Here is a 20,128-nt window from a genome sequence, read left to right on the forward strand (position 1 = left end):
ATATATATATATATATATACATGTGTGTGTGTATGTGTGTGTGAAAATGTCTCTCTGTCTGTCTGCCTGTGTACATTTCCCTACCAAATAACTCTGTCAATTTTTGGTCTAAAGACTCAAGATATGACATAAGTTCTATTGAGATTTAGGAAAATCTTTGAAATCAGTTTTCGCCCAGAAATTTGGCTGATAAGAAGTCAAAGTGTAACGATGTGACCTTTGAGAACTCTACCAAACTCCTCCGCCAATTTTGGGTCTAAACACTTGAAATTTTAAATATAGGTTACTTAGACATGGATCTAACTTTATAGTTTGATTAGAGCCCCAAACAATAAATGTTAAGGGGTCATAATTGAGGTCAAAGTTTTAAAAGAATTTGACCTCTACAGTCTCAACCAACTTACTCAGCCAATTTTTGGTCTAAACGTTATAAATTTTACATAAAGTGTATTCAGACATAGGGCAAGCTTTTTAATCAATTTTTTGCTGAAAATTTCGCTTCCACCGGGTCAAAGTTCAAAAGATTTTACCTTTGCAGTCTCTAGCAAACTATTAAGCCAATTTTGGTTCTAAACATTTGAAATTTTACATAAAGGGTAGTCAGGCATGCAGCAAGCTTTTTAATCAGTTTTTGGGCGAATATTTGGCTGGCAAGTGTGCAACGTTTACAAAGTTGACCTTTACAGACTCTACGAAACTCCTCCGCCAATTTTGGGTCTAAACACTTGAAATTTTAGATGTAGGTTACTTGGACATAGATCAAACATTTTAATTTAATTTGAGCCCTCAAAAATAAATGTTAAGGTGTCAAAATTGGGGTCAAAGTTTAAAAAAATTGACGTCTGTGGTCTCAACCAACGTTTCTATATGGTAGTTAAGGAAGCCTATTATATAGAAAGACATTACCGTACATATTCACACTTTTTAGTATATACATATGCACACAAAGTTATGAACAATACAGAGGGCCTGAGAAAAGCCGGGCGGAACTGCTAGTATATCTATAAAAGTGAAAATAAGTGTGTGCGTACGCTTGCTCGCACGCGCGTGTACATTTCTCTACACAATAACTCTATCAATTTTCGGTCTATAGACTCGAGATTTAACATAAGGGCTATTGAGATTTGTGAAAATCTTTTTAATCGGTTTTCCGCTAGAAGTATGGCTCTCAAGGATCAAAGTTGAACGATTTGTCCTTTGAAAACTCTACCAAACTCCATCGTCAATTTTGGGTCTAAAAACTTGAAATTTTAGATGTAGGTTACTTGGACATGGATCTAACTTTTAAATTGTATTTGAGTCCAAAACAATAAATGTTAAGGGGTCAAAATTGGGATCAAAGCTAAAAAAAATATTGGATCTCTTAGCCAATTTAAGGTCTAAACATATGAAATTTTACATAAAGTGTATTCAGACATAGGAAAAGTTTTTAAATTGATTTTTGACCGATCATGCCAAGGAAATCAAAGGTCAAAAGATTTTTCCTTTGCGGTCTCTAGCAAACTATTCAACCAATTTTGGATCTAAACATTTGAAATGTTACATAAAGTGTATTCAGATATGCAGCAAGCTGTTTAATTTGTTTTGGGTGAGAATTTGGCTGCCAAGAGGTTAAAGTTGAAAGAATTGACCTTTGCATACTCTACCAAACTCCTCCGCCAATTTTAGGTCCAAACACTTAAAATTTTAGATGTACGTTAATTGGACATGAGTCAAACTTTTTAATATATATATACATATGCGCATAAAGTTATGAACAGTACATAGTGCCCGAGCAAAGCCGGGTTGAACTGCTAGTATATATATATATATATATATATATATATATATATATATATATATATATATATATATATATATATATATATATATATATATATATTACATCAATGTGCTTGCTGGTTTGTTACGATGAAACCGTCTTTCCAGCCTGCGAGTTCCGGTTTCGAAAATACGTCTTTTTACCTATTTCTTATAATAAACCGAAAAAGAAATTGTAAAGAAAGAACAGATGAGCAGCTGGTGGTTGTCATTGTTTTCAAACGAACTACTTGGTCTAAATAATGTGTTGTTTTTTGTTTTTTGTTTTGTTTTTTGTTTTTTTTTTTTGCTGTTGTTGTTCAAACAAAGAGTAACTGATTGAAGCATTTGATTAATAATTAAATTTGGTCCATTTTTAACTAATATCACAAAAGTAATTAAAATACTTCGGCTAGCTTTTTACTTGCACTTAAAAAAAATAGTGTTGTAATTGACAAACAAATTATAAAACTGTGTTCGGTTCAGATTCTGTATAAGGTAGCTAATTTTTATTGAAATATTGTATGTATGCGAAGAATACAGATTATATAATAACAATTTTGAATGACCGAAAAAAAGATTCAATTTTTGTTTCGCATTCAAAAAATGAACAATATATAAATAAAAAAATTATAATCAATTTTAATCACTATTTTAATCATTTATGTAACACAAAAGCGACGTTGCAATATAAAATGAGTCACTACTAATCTAGACCAAAAGCCGCACACGTTTAAGTGTGAATTGCTAAACATTTGTGACCTATTTGGTTTTTATTTTAATTTTTTTTTTTTTACAATAAAAAAGAAACAAAAAATGGCTTCTTGTAAGAGAAATCATGTAACTATTTTAAGTTGAAAGCGTGTCACGATAATCACGCACACACATATGTTGGGAATATAATTATATTTAATGTTGAAACGACTTACAGTAATCTATCTACCTATCTATCTATCTATCTATAACTTTTCATTTAAATATACTTGGGCAAAAATATTTTTCTTTTGCTAAAAAAACTACTTGATCAATTTACGTGATGTTTATCCGTCACTAGTATCACACTTATACATTAATTCTGTATACTAACTATTTTATAGCTAGATGTAACATATACTGATCCAAAGAGACACGCGTATTCTAATACACACACACACACACACACACACACACACACACACACACACACACACACACATATATATATATATATATATATATATATATATATATATATATATATATATACATATATATATATATATATATATATATACAGGGTAACCCCAAAAAACGGGCCCCAACTCTAATTAGGACCCGTTTCTTAATGTTTTGTTCGAATGAAATGAAACTTTGGTCATAACTAGTTTATTATATTCTAAACATCACATCAAAACACTAGGGTCTTTGGCCTTTTTTACTCCGTTCTACAGCATATGTTCTAGATGGCCTCCATTTAGCTTTTGTTTTATTGGGGTCACCCTATATATATATATATATATATATATATATATATATATATATATATATATATATATATATATTTGTTTTAACAAAAAAACAAGATATCAAAAAATGGATTGATAGCAACAAATAGTGTATTTCATCGTTAGTTACAAGTGTTTCAAGACTATTCGGACAAATTCAAACATTATGTCGTTTGAAAATTTTCACAAGAACAGCCTTTCTTCAGACTTATTGAATAAAAAAAACACTTTAACAATAAAACATATATTCCCGAGTGGCCTCCGGGCCTTGATAAGGTGTGACTTCCTTGTAAAAAAAAAACAAAAACATTATGGAAACCATTTCCCTTATAAGGAAAAGAAAACAAATGAAAATATTTTACCTATCCTTGCAAAGTATTTTTGTTTAGATTTATATATTTACCTATTTTCGTATCTCCATTTAAAACATTTTTCAAACAAATTATCATACAATGTTACCACTAATTACCTATGTCCATTTAATATGTTTTATTAATACTATTCATTGAATTCCTTAAATTAAATTCATTTATGTCTTTATTTAATTTAAATTATTTTTTCTAATCCAGACTAATCAACTAAGTTATTGCGATTCTATGTTAGTTTCGTATCTGGAATTTGCTTTGTTTATTTACAAAAAATATCGGCTAACCTATTTATGTGATTTAAAAAAAGTTTTGTTTAAAACTTATTCAATAAGGAAAGAAAGTTTAACATTACTTTGTACTTATATATATATATATATATATATATATATATATATATATATATATATATATATATATATGTGTGCGTGTGTGTGTGTGCGCACGCGTACAAAAGTTAGACCTATTACTAAAAATGCACTATTTCAAGTTCATTCAATTAACACAATACCCCGTCTCTCTTATATACTGCTTATGTATATATAATATCTGTTGCAAGGTTAATTAATTTGCATATTAGCTTTGAAAAAGTACATCTTATTCATTAACTTCTTTTTTATTGTTTTAAAGTTATTGATTGCTTTGAAATTTTTTTTATAACAAATAGTTGTATTTCGCTAAATTATTTTATTTTCTGATCAACTATTTAAAATACGCGTTCAAATATTTCGTTATTTAGCTGGAGTGACTTCATTTTCAATAAGTTGCGATCTATTTCTCACTTGCAACTGAAAAGGCAGATATATTTCTTACTTTCTTAGGCATTTCTTACTTTTCATCGCTTATCAAGGTTTGAGAGCAACTCAGGGATAAGGATTAATGATTATCGGGTAGAATGTGCGACATCACTGTGATGATCAGTAATGGTGGAACATGGGTAAGATTTTATTATTTAAGAGGACGGCTTTTCAAGAACTTGTTTATATCAAACTTGAAAACGGCCATGTTATAGTCAGCTGAAAAGCAGATCCACGGTATTGCGTTCTACAGATGGAGAGTTTTGTGGAAAAAAACTTTGCTCATGAAATTTGCGTTTAGCTTTAAGCACTGATAGAGAGTATGGGAAATTATCGACAGTTGTTATAGCTAGACGGGTATTTGTTTTACAATCTTACTTCTATGAAAAAAAGGAATCAAGAAGGCAAAAAGGTCATCGCTCACTAGATTTCGAAGACGGCTTTGTACCCTGTCAAAGCAAGAAAGGGTGTTCTTTACAGCTTCGTCAAGTATGTTGCAACAGTACTTATCTTAGTACAGTATCTTAGGGCGTATTTGACTCTTGTACAGGTAGAGAATTGCGTCGGAAGTGGGATACTTTCTGGAGCAGTAGAATGATCCAATCATTTTTTTCCAGCGGCTTTGACAACAAATCTGATGCAAGTCTTCTATTTCATGTCGTAAGTGAAATTCAATCCCAGAGGTTTGTAAAAGCAGGGTACTTCCTCAAGGCGAGAGCCGTTCATCTCAATTGGGGCCACGTGGGGATCAGAGTGCGTGTGGTTAAAAGATTGGGAGCATTAAAGCTAACTAGACATTATTTACCCAATTGTACTGCATGCTCAAGTTCGGAAGAGAGAGAACCAAAAAAGATTTTGGGCTTTGCCGGCCTTTGAAGTGTTGCCATATATGATAGTATCGCCTGCATAAATGATCGGAAAATATGACTTGGGAGATCATTGATGAAGATCAGGAAGAGAATTCAACCCAGAATGGATCCATGAAGCATGTCAGCGTTAATACTGTAAGCTTCGGATTTCTGCCCATCAACGACTACTTTAATAAACCTATCAGAAAGAAAAGATTTGATAGTTGAGAGGATATTTCCAGCTATTCTGTAGATGGAATTTTTTGAAGTAGACCTTTATGCCAAAACGTATTGAATTTCTTAGATATATGAAGAAACTTGGAGATAGGCACCGTCAATAGAATTGTTGATCACGTGTCACATTACCGGCAGCAAATTAGCTGTAGATCTCGCAGTACGGAAGCCATATTGCTTCCCACGAAATAGGTTGTATTTGCTGAGGTAGTTGTTAACTTCTCTATCTATCACGGGCACAAGCAAATTACTCATGGTGCATAAAGGACTAATCGGTCTGTACTGAGATTCAGAAGACCCATCTCCAGTGTTTTTTAAAATACTGTGCAAACTGCCGAAGTTTTCCAAGATGTTAGAAAGCATCTCTCCTGAAAGCCACGCTTAAATAGCTTTGCATGCATAGGAGCTAGTTCCGGTTGCAGCTTTTTGATTACTATGTTTGGAATTTGCCAGGGCCAGTTGCTTTGCTGGAATCAAGGTTCTTTATAAATCTGACAACGTCGCTACAGATACAGGATGTCGGCCAGATTAATTTCAGTCGTCGGGAGAAAATCAAGGAGTAAGCGGTCCTGATCGCACAGGATGGAGTTTGATGCTAATTTCTTAGCAAAGAGTTTGGCATAATCAGATGCTGACGTAATCACCTTAGGTCCATTGATGATGGTTGGGATAGATTATACGCATCTGTTTAGAATCCTGTCTGTTATATGCCGAAACTCTTGGGAGCCAATCCTCAGTTCTATAACGTTTTTGCACTGATTGCTGGCAGTCCTAAAGGAGGTTTTAGTTTCGGAACACTTTTTATTCACTTATAAAAGATAAATCTGTTTAGCTATCTTTATGAATAAAAAAGAAATATATTATTTCGTGTTTACAACAAACTTATAAATTAAATGTTTATCATTTTAAATTGATGTTTCGAATATTTCAATTAACGAACTTTGCGAATCAATAGCAAGCCGACAAAAACAGTTAGTATATAAATATATATATACATATATATATGTGTGTGTGTGTGTGTGTGTGTGTGTGTGTGTGTGTGTGTGTGTGCGCGCGCGCATTGATATATATATATATAGAGAGAGAGAGATGTTATTTGTTTTGTTTTGGGTTTTTTTCGCGATACGTTTTTGAATTTTTGAATGAATTCAATTATTTACGAAAGTGCATTTTTACCTGAATGCCAGTTGGGAATAATTTTCCCTTTAACCAATATATATATATATATATATATATATATATATATATATATATATATATATATATATAATAGCCAACTGAATTGAATTGTGTATGGTTTTCAATTCCAATCAATTAATTAGTTATGATAACCGAAATGATCAATGGTTTTTTGTTTGTTTGTTTTTTTTAGCTTAGTTTAGAATCGCATATACAAACATGTATAATAGTTTATGATTTATTGATATTATTTTCATAAGTATCTTTACACAAATTAAAATTAATAAATTTACTAATTATTAAATAGAACATTTTGGTAGAAGATTCATGTATTAATGTATATTGTTAGTACGAATAGTTGGGTTTAATGACTTTGTATGATAAAAATTCAATATGGCGTAATGGAAAATATAAAAGTATTTGCAGCTTCTCTTCCAATTTTCGGATTTTAATCATGTCAAATCATACTTCATTTTCTTTTGACGGATTGATTGTTGCTATTTCTTCTGATGAGTTAAGGGCATAATAGATTCACTGATTGATATAATAGTTAAGTGACTGATTTCGCGTAACGAAACAGATACTGTCAAGAATTGTATAAGTCAACTGAATTAAAGGAATAAATTATAAGAAGGTAAACATCACGAATTTTTAAATATAACTTTTTTCATTTATTATATATATATATATATATATATATATATATATATAGGGTGACCCCCCAAAAATGGGATCCAACTCTAATTAGGCCCCGTTTCTTAGTATTTTGTCCGAATGAAATGAAACTTTGGTCATAACTAGTTTATTATATTCAAAACATCACATCAAAACACTAGGGTATTTGGCCTTTTTATCTCGGTTCTACAGCATATGTTCTAGATGGCCTCCATTTAGCTCCATGCATTTCTTGAGGCGCAGCACGAAGTTGTCCATGACGTTTTTACAGACCGAATTGGTAATGGCTCTCATCTCCTCCCTGATGGCTTCCTTGAGTTCCGTGATGGTTCTGGGATTCCCTGCGTGACTCTATCCTTAATATAACCCCAAAGAAAAAAATCTGGGGGGCTTAGGTCCGGGCTATGGGGTGCCCACTCAAAATCAGTCTTGAGACTGATCACTCGGCTTCCGAAGTTCTCTTTTGGCAAATCTTTTGAGGTGTGAGAACTTGCTCCTTCCTGCTGGAACCAGAACTTGCTCATGAGCGACGGGTAGATGGTCTGAAGCTCACTCTTGAAGGTTTTGAGGACCTCCAGATACCGCTCCTTGGTGACTGTCACTGCTGCGCCAGATTCTTCGATGAAGATTGGTCCGATGATGCCTCTGACCGAGATTGCAGCCCACACCATGCACTTAGGAGAGTGCAGGGGCTTGGTGGCTACTTCATTGGGTCTGGAGGACCCCCAGAAGACATTTGTCTTGGAGTTCGCCTTTCCATCAAGATGGAAATGGGCTTCATCTGAGGTTCAAAGGAGGTTAAGGAAACTTGGTGTCGCCTCGATCTTCTCGAGCATCTTGACTGCCATATCCCTCCTCTGCCTCTTGTCTGAAGCTGTAAAGGTCTGCAGCGTCTGTATTCTGTATGGGTAAGCCCTGATATCGTTCACCAGCACTCTCCTGTAAGTCTCACGGGACATACCGAGGGACTGACTTTGCTTACGCACAGAGCGTTTCGGACTCTGCTTGAGAGACTCTCTCACTCTTTCGACCAGCTCGGCTGTTCGCTTCTTAGGACGTCCCGAGTGGCTTGAACAGTTCTCTCTGGCAGCGTTGAGGTTCTCCACGGTCCCATACTTCTCAAAGTGACCCACCCAGTTCTGAATTATGCTTTTGGATGGAGCCTTTTCACATTCGAACTGACGCATGAAACTGTCCTGGGTTTTCTTAAACGAGCCTATTTTGTAATAAAATTTAACACAGTGTATTCTTTGTCCCAGCTCCCACTGGGGTCTTGGTGTACTCATGGTTGTTGATTCTGCCATGTCCTGTAAAATAAGGGCAATCGGTGAATAAATAAAGGAGATATCACATAAAGTGTACACAGGGCCCGTTTTTTTTCTTTTTTTGTGTTTTTTATATATATATGGCATAATCGCGTTGACACACCGGTTCTCGTCAGATCACTGAAGTTAAGCAACGGCGAGCCTGGTTAGTACTCTCCGCTTATCTCGGCATTTGTTTCTAGTCGTCTTGTGCACTTCACTTTCACTTGCCTCTGGTACTTAACAATGTCGACTCAGGAGAGGTGTGGTTGGAGATTGCGCACCTCCTGACAATAAGACTTTCACGCGCAGGCACCCCTTCATGGGTAACTATAGTCTGGCAAAGACTGAGGGAGCCTCATATATATATATATATATATATATATATATATATATATATATATATATATATATATATATATATATATATATGTGGTGGAAAGAGAGATCGAGAGAGAGAAAGAGAGAGAGAGAGTGAGAGATGAAAACGGAACAAATCAATTAATATGTTTATCAACGTTTCGTTTTTATTTCAAGATTTCTTTTGGCTGATTAAATTGAAGAAAATAAAATACCAGTACAATATTTGAAAATGTTCTTGTTGAAATAATGTCTTTGTTCTATTTCAGAACAAAAAGGGTTGTTGGCATTTTAAAATGTCTATAGCATTTAAATAGTGCGGGGGTTCCTACAATTTGTTGCCTTTAATAAGCAAACTTATATTAAAAGAACGCAATTTAGATTTAAACACAGGTAAACTCACTTACACTATTAAAATATTACCTGTAATAATTAATATATATATAATCAATAAATAACAAAACAAAGACACACTCATTTCATTTACAATCACACATATACATTTGAATTATAACAGCTATATTTATTTTATTCATTTATTTTTATTTATTTATTCAAAATTTTCACTTCAAACAAGGCACAGTACTACTTTTAAATAGATGGCTACTATCAGGGACATAAGTTGCAGGGGTATTATAAAGGGAGATGAGTAGCAAGAGGTCTGTTCACATTACACTTGAACTTCTGCATGTCAGCACAGTTGGGAAAGCAGAATCCCGGAAGGGAGTTCCAAAGTTTAGTAGTTCTGGGAAAGAAACTACTGGAGTAAAAGACTTTCTTACACCTAGGGATCTCTAATGTGAAGAGGTGGGATTTGGCTACTTGTTGGGTTGTCAGGGGTGTTCACGTCAAGGGGATACAAGTGCTTGTAGTTCGTCAGAGCATTCACCATTAAAGTATTTGTACAACAGGCAGAGAGATGCAACATTTCGTCGATGGGACAGAGGCTGAAGCCTGGATGACAGTTCAGGACCTATCAGGTTGGCGATTCTCTTTTGAACCTTGTCAAGAAGTGAGAGACAAGTAACAGATGCACCAGCCCAAACGTGACAACAGTACTCCATACATGAGTGAATGGTGGCCTTATATGTTAAGACACTTGTAGTCTGTCTAAACTGTACGAACGAACTGACTAAACCAAGATGGCCGACTCCTATTTATATCACCACAAGCAAGGGAGGTAACCATGTAACTGAAGCAAGGGAGGTAACCAATGTCTACATTAACATTGCTGCTGTCCTCAAGTGAATAATTTATTTCTGATTTAACAAGTCCCTTAGAAGCTCAGACGAAGCTCCTGCCTTGGTCAAACAATCAGAGACCTGATCACAACCCTTGATCCATTCTATCTGTATCTCTCCTCTACTCTTCATTTCCTTCAGCCTTGCTACATCTATTCTCAATCGTCGATCGCTTACCAGATTGTTGGAATTCAATGTCTCCACAAGTGATGCATTATCTGTCTTGCAGAGAACGTCTGGCAATTTAGATAACTGAAATACCTCTTGTATCATAACCGCAGTCAAAACACCAGCATCAGCTCCCTCATTCAGAGCAAGAGTCTCTGAGGCCAATGGGCTTTTTGTCACTCTGTCCAATTTCTTTGACGCCCAACACATGGGGGCCATTTTGTCAGTACTTCCTCCAATAAAGACAACAAAACCACCCTGTGAAGATCCATCTTCCAGACTGGCATAAGAGGCATCAGTATAACACAAAATGTGTAAATCTGAGGGTTTTCCCAATTTTGGAAATGTTATAGAACCCTTCTTGGATTTCAATTTTGATAAGGCTTTATTCGCCTCAAATAAGGCTTTTACTTTGGGATGCTTTCCAGTGTTGCTCATTTTACACACATCAAAAGCTATATCAGGGCGTGTTTGAGTTGAAACCCACATCATCTGACCTGCAAGTCTCTTCAACTCATGCTTTTCTTCTTCATTCAGTTCATCATTTTTCCTCAGTATCCTCCCTTTGCTTATTTCTATTGGAGATATGGAAGATACATATAGATCTTGTTCTACAGTGATCCCATTTTCCTGTTGATTAACATTCAGTCCAACATATTTGAATGTTCCACTTTCATGATATCCCACCTTAAATTTTTCTTTCAATGTTGCAATCACATCCCTTTCAAACTCTGTGTTTCCACAGAAAACAAAATCATCCACGTGCATAGCAAGAATTCCAGTCAAATTTCCTTTAATATCATGCCACAAAAACAATGCATTATCATAAGCACTTGCTACTCCTTTTAATTCAATCAAAGCCTGAGTAACTCTCTTGTACCATGCCCGTGGAGCATCATTCAATCCATAGATGCATCTTTTTAATTTCCACACTTGAGATTTAGGACAAACATCAGATGGTGGCCTCAGGTACACATCTCTCTCTAAAATACCACCTTGCAAAAAGGCTGAGGTAAAATCTATGGTCTGCAGCATCCAATTCTTTATTGATGCGGTTAGCATGACCATTCGCATAGCTTCACGGCTACATGTTGGGGAGTCCGTTTTCAGATTACTATTTTCTTCATAGCCTCGTGCTACAAGGCGAGCTTTCATTGTTTTCTGATTATCCTTGAATTTTTCAGTAATCACCCATCTTGTGGATATTGTTTTTTGACCTGTGTATGGCACACATTCAAATACTTCATAGGTGTTCATGTTTTTTATTCACTTTCATCAATTGGCACGGATGCATCCTATAAAATGCTCCGCCATGTCTGATTAAGACAAACTGGCCTTCTCTGCCTAACACTTTTGCTGGACCACGCCATCCTTTAAAACCCTGCCTCCGATAATAGATTTGGTCTCCGGTAGCATAATCTTCATCAGCATAATCCGATCTGTCTAGTGCTACAGACAAGCTGTACAAAAAAAAAAAATTTTTTTTTTTTTTTTTTTTTTTCGTTTTGTCGCACACAGAGGGATATCTCTGCTACCATTTGTTAAGACACTTGTAGTCTGTCTAAACTGTATGAACGAACTGACTAAACCAAGATGGCCGACTCCTATTTATATTACCACAAGCAAGGGAGGTAACCATGTAACTGAAGCAAGGGAGGTAACCAATGTCTACATTAACATTATAGAGGTACAAGATACTTTCAAACGTAAGTAGCTTTCTAGCACGGTAGAAAGAGTCCACCTTCTTCGCAGCAGCCTTGGCAATGCTCTCAATGTATCTATTCCAGTTCATGTTCCCTGTAAACGTTAGGCCGACGAGTTTAATGGAAGTACTTTCGAGTAATGTGCACTTCACATTGGTGATAGAGAAGGTTTCTTGTAATTATTGAAGGAAACAAGCTTAGTTACGGCAACATTGAATGTGATCATCCATTTTTGTCCCTATTCCACTAGAGATTGGAGGTCATCCTCTAGTGTTTGTGCTATTTCCTTAGATATGTGTTTATTTGTTTTCCCCTCCTGCCTGCTATAGAGTGTGGTGTCATCAGCAAATATACCAATCTCAGAAACAATTTTATCAGGGAGATCATTTATGAATCTCAAGAATAATAAAGGTCCAAGGGTAGACCTATGAGAGGCTCCTGCATTTATATCATACTAGCATTTCAGCCCGGCGTTGCCTGGGTGTTTGGAGGTGTATGTTGAGCAAAAAAAAAAAGCGGTCTATTTTTTTTTTAAACTTTTACCCCTATTATGACCCCTTAAAATTTATTGTTTTGGGCTCAAATCAAGTTATAAGTTAGATCCATGTCCAAGGAACCTATATCTAAAATTTCAAGTGTTTAGACCCAAAATTGTCGGATGAGTTTGGTAGAGTTCTCAAAGGTCAAATCGTTCAACTTTGACCCCTTAACAGCTAATTTTCTGGCCGAAAATCGATCACATCAGTACCCTGTATATAAAATTTCGAGTCTATAGACTAAAAATTGACAGAGTTATTGCGTAGGGAATTGTACAAACACAGACAGACACACAGACAGACAGACACACAGACAGACAGATACACAGACACGTTCACGTTTATAGATATACTAGCATTTCAGCCCGGCGTTGCCCGGGTGTTTGGATGTGTATGTTAAGCATAAAAAAACTGGTAGTAGGAAGGCAGGCTCGAACCCGTACCGCAAAGGAGGAAAAGAACGGGGTAAAACCTAACGTTTATGCTGTTACGATCACCGCCAAACTGGAAGCGATATTTTTAAAAATTAAGGCTAGACAATCTAAAGGAGAGGATAACTTTAAAAAATATCGGCGAAAAAAGTGACCCCCCCCCCTGTAGAAAAGTGCCTAGTTGAAGGAGAAGATATTAATGTTTTTAGCCAATTTTTCGATATGTGTCGTATGAAAGATCGAACTTTAAAATGATACTGATCTTGGTAAAATCCTTCGCCTCTATTAAAAGTTTAAGGCAGACATGTAAACAGACATACATACATACATTTATATATTGGTAGCTAAAAATTTTCGACCCAAACTGATGAAAAAGCTTGCCCTATCTCTGAATACCCTTTATGTAAAATTTCAAATATTTAGACCAGTAATTGTCTGAGTAATTTGGAAGAGACCGCAGAGGTAAAAAAATTTTTTAACTTTGACCCCTATTATGAACCCTTAAAATTTATTGTTTTGGGCTCAAATCAAGTTATTAAGTTAGATCCATGTCCAAGGAACCTATATCTAAAATTTCAAGTGTGTAGACCAAAAATTGTTAGGGGAGTTTGGTAGAGTTCTCAAAGGTCAAATCGTTCAACTTTGATCCCTTAATCGACAAATTTCTGGCCAAAAACCGATCACATCGATTTTCCCAAATATCAGTACCCTGTATATCAAATTTCCAGTCTGTAGACTCAAAATTGACAGAGTTATTGCGTAGGGAAATGTACACAGACACACAGATAGACACGTTAACTTTTATAAATATACTAGCAATGGGTGCCCGGCGTTGCCCGGGTGTTTGGAGGTATATGCTGAGCCACACAAAACAAAAAACGGTAATTTTTTAAAAACTTTGACCCCTATTATGACCCCTTAAAATTTATTGTTTTGGGCTCATATCAAGTTATTAAGTTAGATCCATGTCCAAGGAACCAATATCTAAAATGTCAAGTGTTTAGACCCAAAATTGTCGGGGGGGTTTGGTAGAGTTCTCAAAGGTCAAATTGTTCAACTTTGACCCCTTACCAGCGAAATTCCTGGCCGAACCCCGATCACATCGATTTTTCCAAATCTCAGTACCCTGTATATCAAATTTCGAGTCTTTAGACTAAAAATTGACAGAGTTATTGCGTATGGAAATGTACACAGACACACAGATACACAGATACACAGACACACAGACACTTTCACTTTTATATATAGAGAGAGATAGACTAGCATGAGTGCCCGGCGTTGCCCGGGTATTTGGAGATGTACGTTGAGAAAAAAAATAAATAAATAAAAAAGCGGTCAATTTTTTAAATTTGACCCCTATTATGACCCCTTAAAATTTATTGTTTTGGGCTGAAATCAAGTTAAGTTAGATCCATGTCCAATGAACCTATATCTAAAATTTCAAGTGTTTAGACCCAAAATTGTCGGAGGAGTTTGGTAGAGGTCTCAAAGGTCAAATCGTTGAACTTTGGCCCCTTAATCGCTAAATTTCTGGCCGAAAACCGATCACATCGATTTCCCCAAATCTCAGTGCCCTGAATATTAAATTTCGAGTCTGCAGATTAGAAATTGACAGAGTTATTGCGTAGGGGAATGTACACACACAGACACACAGATACACACACAGACAGACACGTTCACTTTCATAGATATATAGATAGATTGTTTAGATGTACGACCGTCGAGGACAACCTGGATTTTTCTCTTACTTAAGAAGGATTTAATTACATTATGTATTCTTCCAGTGATACCATATGATCTAATTTTCCTTAGAAGACCATCGTGCCATACCCTGTCAAAAGCCTTAGGATATATTGAGGGCTACCGCTCTACCCTACCCTATTTTGTCCATGATATATACGTTCAGAGATTACAGTTAACATTAATTACATCAAATCTTTGGAAATACCTAATCGGCTATATAACGTTAACAAAAATCTCACTCACTCCGCAACGCTATAAACATTTTGTTAGCCAATGTCTTTTTCGTTCTGAAATAGAATAAAGACATCATTTTCAGAACAAGTATATTTTAAATTTCATATTTTAATCACGTTTGGCACGCCAGTTTCCGTCAGATCACCGAAGGTAAGCAACGATGAGCCTGGCCAGTAACAGATTGGTGACCATTTGGGACTTCCAGGTGCTGTATGTGCTCTCTGCTTATCTCGGCATTGTTTCCAGCCATCCTGGACTTCTCCTTGCCACTGGACTCAAGTAGTGTCGATTCAAGAGAGATGCGGTTTGAGATTGAGCAACTCTTGCCACACAATTACACGCGCAGTTGCCCCTACAGGGCGTATACTTTGTCTCTCGAGACTGAATGGATGCATCGATATTTTAAAATATTGTACTGGTATTTTATTTTCTCCAATTTAATCATCCCGAGCTAGTCTTAAAATAAAGAGGAGACGTTGATGAACATATCATTTCTCTTGTTGGATTCTTTTGAAATCTGAAAACGGCAAGTAACGTCTGGAAAAAATCTAGAGGTCAAAACTTTGCATAATAATGTTTGTGTCTTTGGTCATTGGTCACTTTGAACGGCTTTTATCTGCTGCTGTCTACTCAGTTGACCGCCGATTTGACTCTGGAATGAAATGAGGGATTCATGCTTTATCTATTGTCATTTTTTCTTGCGTTGAAACAGTTATAAGCGATGCTTTGAATTGTCGACGCGCTATTGTTGCTTTTGATCAACTGTATGTAAACGCAGCACCCACCTTGAACACAGTTTTTTTTTTTTATTATTATTAATAGTTTTTTTTCATTGATTCATGCAAAATGCTGAATATCTTGAACTCCTCTGCTATCTGACTCAACTTAATCGATCGTAATGAGTTTGTGGACTTTTATTTTTCCGAATTTGGACGACCAACATCATGTGTGTCTATAAGACGGCATTCGAAGTCAGCATACCACTCCTTAACCCCGTTGAGGCAGAATCTGAACAACATTTATCACACTATTGCCTTGCTTGAATAGTATTTTTCTCGTCAGAAAGCAATTCTTTATCAACGCAAGAAATTAAGAATTTTTAATTATTTTGCAAAGTTGCAACAACAGATTCATTTAAATAACTGTAATTTGTAAATTAATAATTCAGTTGTACTCAGCTTTTGACACGTTATATTCGAATGTTGGTATTTTATATAAAAATCATATGGAATTTTTGTTAGTGGCGCTATGTATATGTAAGGCCCGAGACTTATTGGTTAGTTTGTTCCTATAAAGAAGGCGAAAGAGGGAGGGAGAGAGAGAGAGAGAGAGAGAGAGAGAGAGAGAGAGAGAGGGATTAGATGTACTAAATAATACAATAAAATTAACTCTTATGGTAGAGCTTCATTTAAGATACAGTGGAACCTCGAGATACGAAATTAATTGGTTCCGGTTTGGCTTTTGTATCTTGGAAATTTTCGTATTCTGAAAGGTGTTTTACGCATAAATCGTCTAATCTCTTCCAAGATCTATGAAAACACAAATTAAATTCTATAAAACGGGAAAAATCAGAATGAAATAAAAGCCAAATAGTACCTAACTGTTTACGTGCAATTTATTTTTTTTACTTTTCTTTGACATTCAAATATAGAATTCTATTTAAATAGAAAACGACTGAGAGATATGACACATTTTTTTTTTAGATTTTAAGGGGATTCAAAATGAAATGGATTATTTACTTTCTTACACTTAATTTGCAATTTCTAAGAAAAACAAGCCGAGCATGCGTGGTCCCCTCCACGAGTGAAAAATTTACCTTCACCATAACTAATGCTTGAGCAAAATTTCAAGAAAAAAATCCAAGGCGTGGTTATTGAGAAAAGTGCAAACAAATGAACGGATGAACGATTTGGGAGCAATTTTACCCCTATAATACCCCCCTTGGTGGGGGGGGGGCAATCAAACTTATCCCGGTTCTGGCAAAAATTTACTTTCACGATGACCAATGTTTTTGTCAGATTAAAAAAATAAAAAAAATCCAAGGCGCGGTTATTCAGAAAAGTACGAAACAAACGGACGAACAGGAGTAAATTACTAGGTCCAATCCCTCCTTTGCCGGGGGACCAATAATAACAAACTCCCCCCCCACCCTTACAAAAATTAAAGAGGGTGTACGATAAACAGCAAAACAGAAAATCTCTTTTCAATCTATATTCTTCAAAGGTGGTGAAAAAAATGTAATGCGTAGATTTTTTTTTTTTTCAATTTTTTAAATAATTTTAATTTATGAGGGTTAAGGTAGAAAAAGATAAATTTAAGTCCAAGAAAAAAGATGTTTTCCAAGTAAAAATCACTACAAATATTTCCAGAAAATTACTATAAAAAAAAAAAATTGAAATCGAATAAAACTCGATTTTAAAAACATTTTCAAAGAATTGGGTTCCTGAAAAATAGTCTTCCTCTCACTCGTATCTTTCGAATCCTGAAAAATTATTTTATTTTCGTATGCAGGGACAAAAATATTTTCATATCACGTTTCATGTTAAAAATTTCGCAAGAATAGTCTTTCGTATCTAAAGGTTCCACTGTAATTTCGAGTGAAGACGTTATTTTTCATCATCATCATCATCATCAGTAGTAGTAGTAGTAGTAGTAGTAGAGCTATCCGATTAAGAGAGGTTCACTGAAAATTCAGGAGATAACCTCGGGATTCGACGTCCTTTCTGCCTCTGTATGTAGCAATTCAGCACGAGTCAATCGTAGAACTTCAAATCCATCGAGTAACGATATCTTTGCTAGGAATTTTATCCCCGACCCCCCCACCACCACCACCAAAAACAAAATCACCAGAGATTAGACCATTCTTGTAATGATCTGATCCCTGCTGATTGCGGTGTAATATTTGTTCTTTGCAGTTCTAGGAAGTCCACCCTCCCAGGCTTTGCCTTCTCTCTTTGAGAAGGGGTTGGTTTATTGCTAATCGCCTGAGGCGCCCTATCAGGAATGCCGACAGGACTGCAAATACATCTTTTGCAGAGTCAGAGGGCTCTTTCTCTTGAGCACTGACTTTTTAAATCCTACTTTCTGACTCTGGTGTCACAGTTCTTGCAGTGGGAGAGAAGTATATACCCCATCGAGTAAGGATAACGTTTACTCTTCTTGTGTGAAACGTTTGTGTGTTCTGAGCCACACCTCCTCTAACTACGTATGCAGCCGCTGGGCCTTGCTATTCTGGGCGTCGGAAGTAATCGGCTGCAATCTTGCAGGTATGGCGAATAGATATAGAAATTAAGGGTTTTCTGCGCAAACAACCTTGAGGAACGATTTTAGTGAACCGTGTAATGAAGTTGCATTCACTTGTAAACAGGAACAACAGCAGCAGCAAGCGGCTGTCATCATTCCAGACACTGGCATTTCCATTCCTTCATCCCAGAACAAACCTGCTCTTTTCATAAAAATTCACATACTGCATTTTTATACAAATAAACTTGCTCTTTTCGGGGCAACTCCTTTTCTGGAAATTTATGCTAGAGAACCTACTCTTTTTTTTTTTTTTTTTTTTTTTCAGGTCAACTCATCAACTAAGCTTGAATTCGATCTTTGCCGGAACAACTTGCTCTTCAGTCTAATCCAGGGTTTGCCAAACTTCAGAACACCATGGAGCCCCTGAGCAGGGCAACGTTTTTTTTTACGGAGCACTAACAAGATAATTTTTAAAATAAATATTAATAAACATTAATTTCAAATTTAAACACTAACTAATGATAATGTTTACAACTATTTTTTGTCTTTTATTAATCATAAATTGTTGCATTTTTATTAAATTTATTCTTTAATTTCTTTTTCATGAACAATTCTGACAACTGTAGTTTTTTTTTTGTTTTTTTTTTACACAGTGATCAACACTTATCAAGGCCCAGAAGCCACTCAGGGATAAGGGTTATTGCAAGTATATTACATTAGTGTGGAGATTTGATGAAGTGTTTACTTAAGGGGGCGGTTCATTAGGAATTTGTTAACGTTGGACTTGAAGACATCCAAGCTGTAGTCTGGTGGCAAGCAGGCAGACGGAACAAAGTTTCACAGGCGTGCAGTTCTAAGAAAGAAGCTTTGTTCATGGAATCCACGTTTTGATTTAGACACAGATAAAGAGTGGGGGAAATTTTTCACAGTGGATTCAGCTAGACGGGTGTTTTTCGTGAAAAATTGGCGAGGGGGGACCAGAGATTGGAGTTTAGACGAGCACCTGCGATGGAAATAACGATAAAACAAGGATAGGCTCGCAACGTCTCTTCTGTGGGAGAGAGGTTGCAGGGTAGAGAAAAGGGCATCCCCCACTAAGCCACGAAGTCTATTTTGTACTCTGTCAAGGCAGGATAGGCTGTTTTTAGCAGCTCCTGCCCAGATATGGCAGCAGTATTCCATCCTTGGACGTACTTGGCTTTTATATAGATAGAGAATTGCATCAGTAGTGAGATATCTTCTGGAGCGGTAGAAGTATCCCACCATCTTTCCAGCGACCTTGGCAACAGACTTGATGTACGTGTTCCATTTCAGATCAGGAGTAAAGGTCAAACCCAGAAGCTTATCAAAACACGGAGCCTCTCCCAGACGAGAGCCATCCATTTCAATTGATGCCAGATGGGGATCAGAGCGTTGATGATGTAAGGATAGGAGTTTGGTTTTGGATGCATTAAAGGTAACCAGCCACATCTTCCCCCACTGAACCACGCGCTCGAGATCAGAGGAGAGAGAATCAGAGAGAACTTTGTCATTTACAGCCTTTGATGTGTTGCTGTAGATGGTCGTGTCATCAGCATAGATGTCAACGAATGATTTAAGTATGTGTTTAGGGAGGTCATTGATGTAGATCAGGAAGAGAGTTGGGCCCAGCATTGACCTCTGAGGGACTCCAGCATTTATATTGCAGGCCTCCCATTTTTGTCCATCGACCACTACTCTTATGAGCCTATCAGAGAGAAATGATTTAATGATTGAGAAAACATTTCCAGTTATACTGTAGCTG

General features: G+C 36.1%; 1 protein-coding gene across 1 annotated transcript in view; it reads left to right on the forward strand.

Annotated features, from left to right (window-relative positions):
* The window catches only part of LOC145277058 (uncharacterized), a 463,659-nt gene extending 444,801 nt beyond the window's left edge, over positions 1 to 18,858 (forward strand). The window contains exon 7 of the mRNA XM_080128731.1: positions 18,671 to 18,858. Coding sequence (XP_079984857.1) covers positions 18,671 to 18,687 — 17 coding nt within the window. The 3' untranslated portion in view covers positions 18,688 to 18,858. The remainder of the gene's footprint in view (positions 1 to 18,670) is intronic.
* The last annotated feature ends 1,270 nt before the right edge of the window (positions 18,859 to 20,128 follow it).

Source organism: Euprymna scolopes, chromosome 1 (assembly GCF_053919585.1).
Source record: "Euprymna scolopes isolate OS-2025 chromosome 1, ASM5391958v1, whole genome shotgun sequence".
Classification (NCBI taxonomy): Eukaryota; Metazoa; Mollusca; class Cephalopoda; order Sepiida; family Sepiolidae; genus Euprymna; species Euprymna scolopes.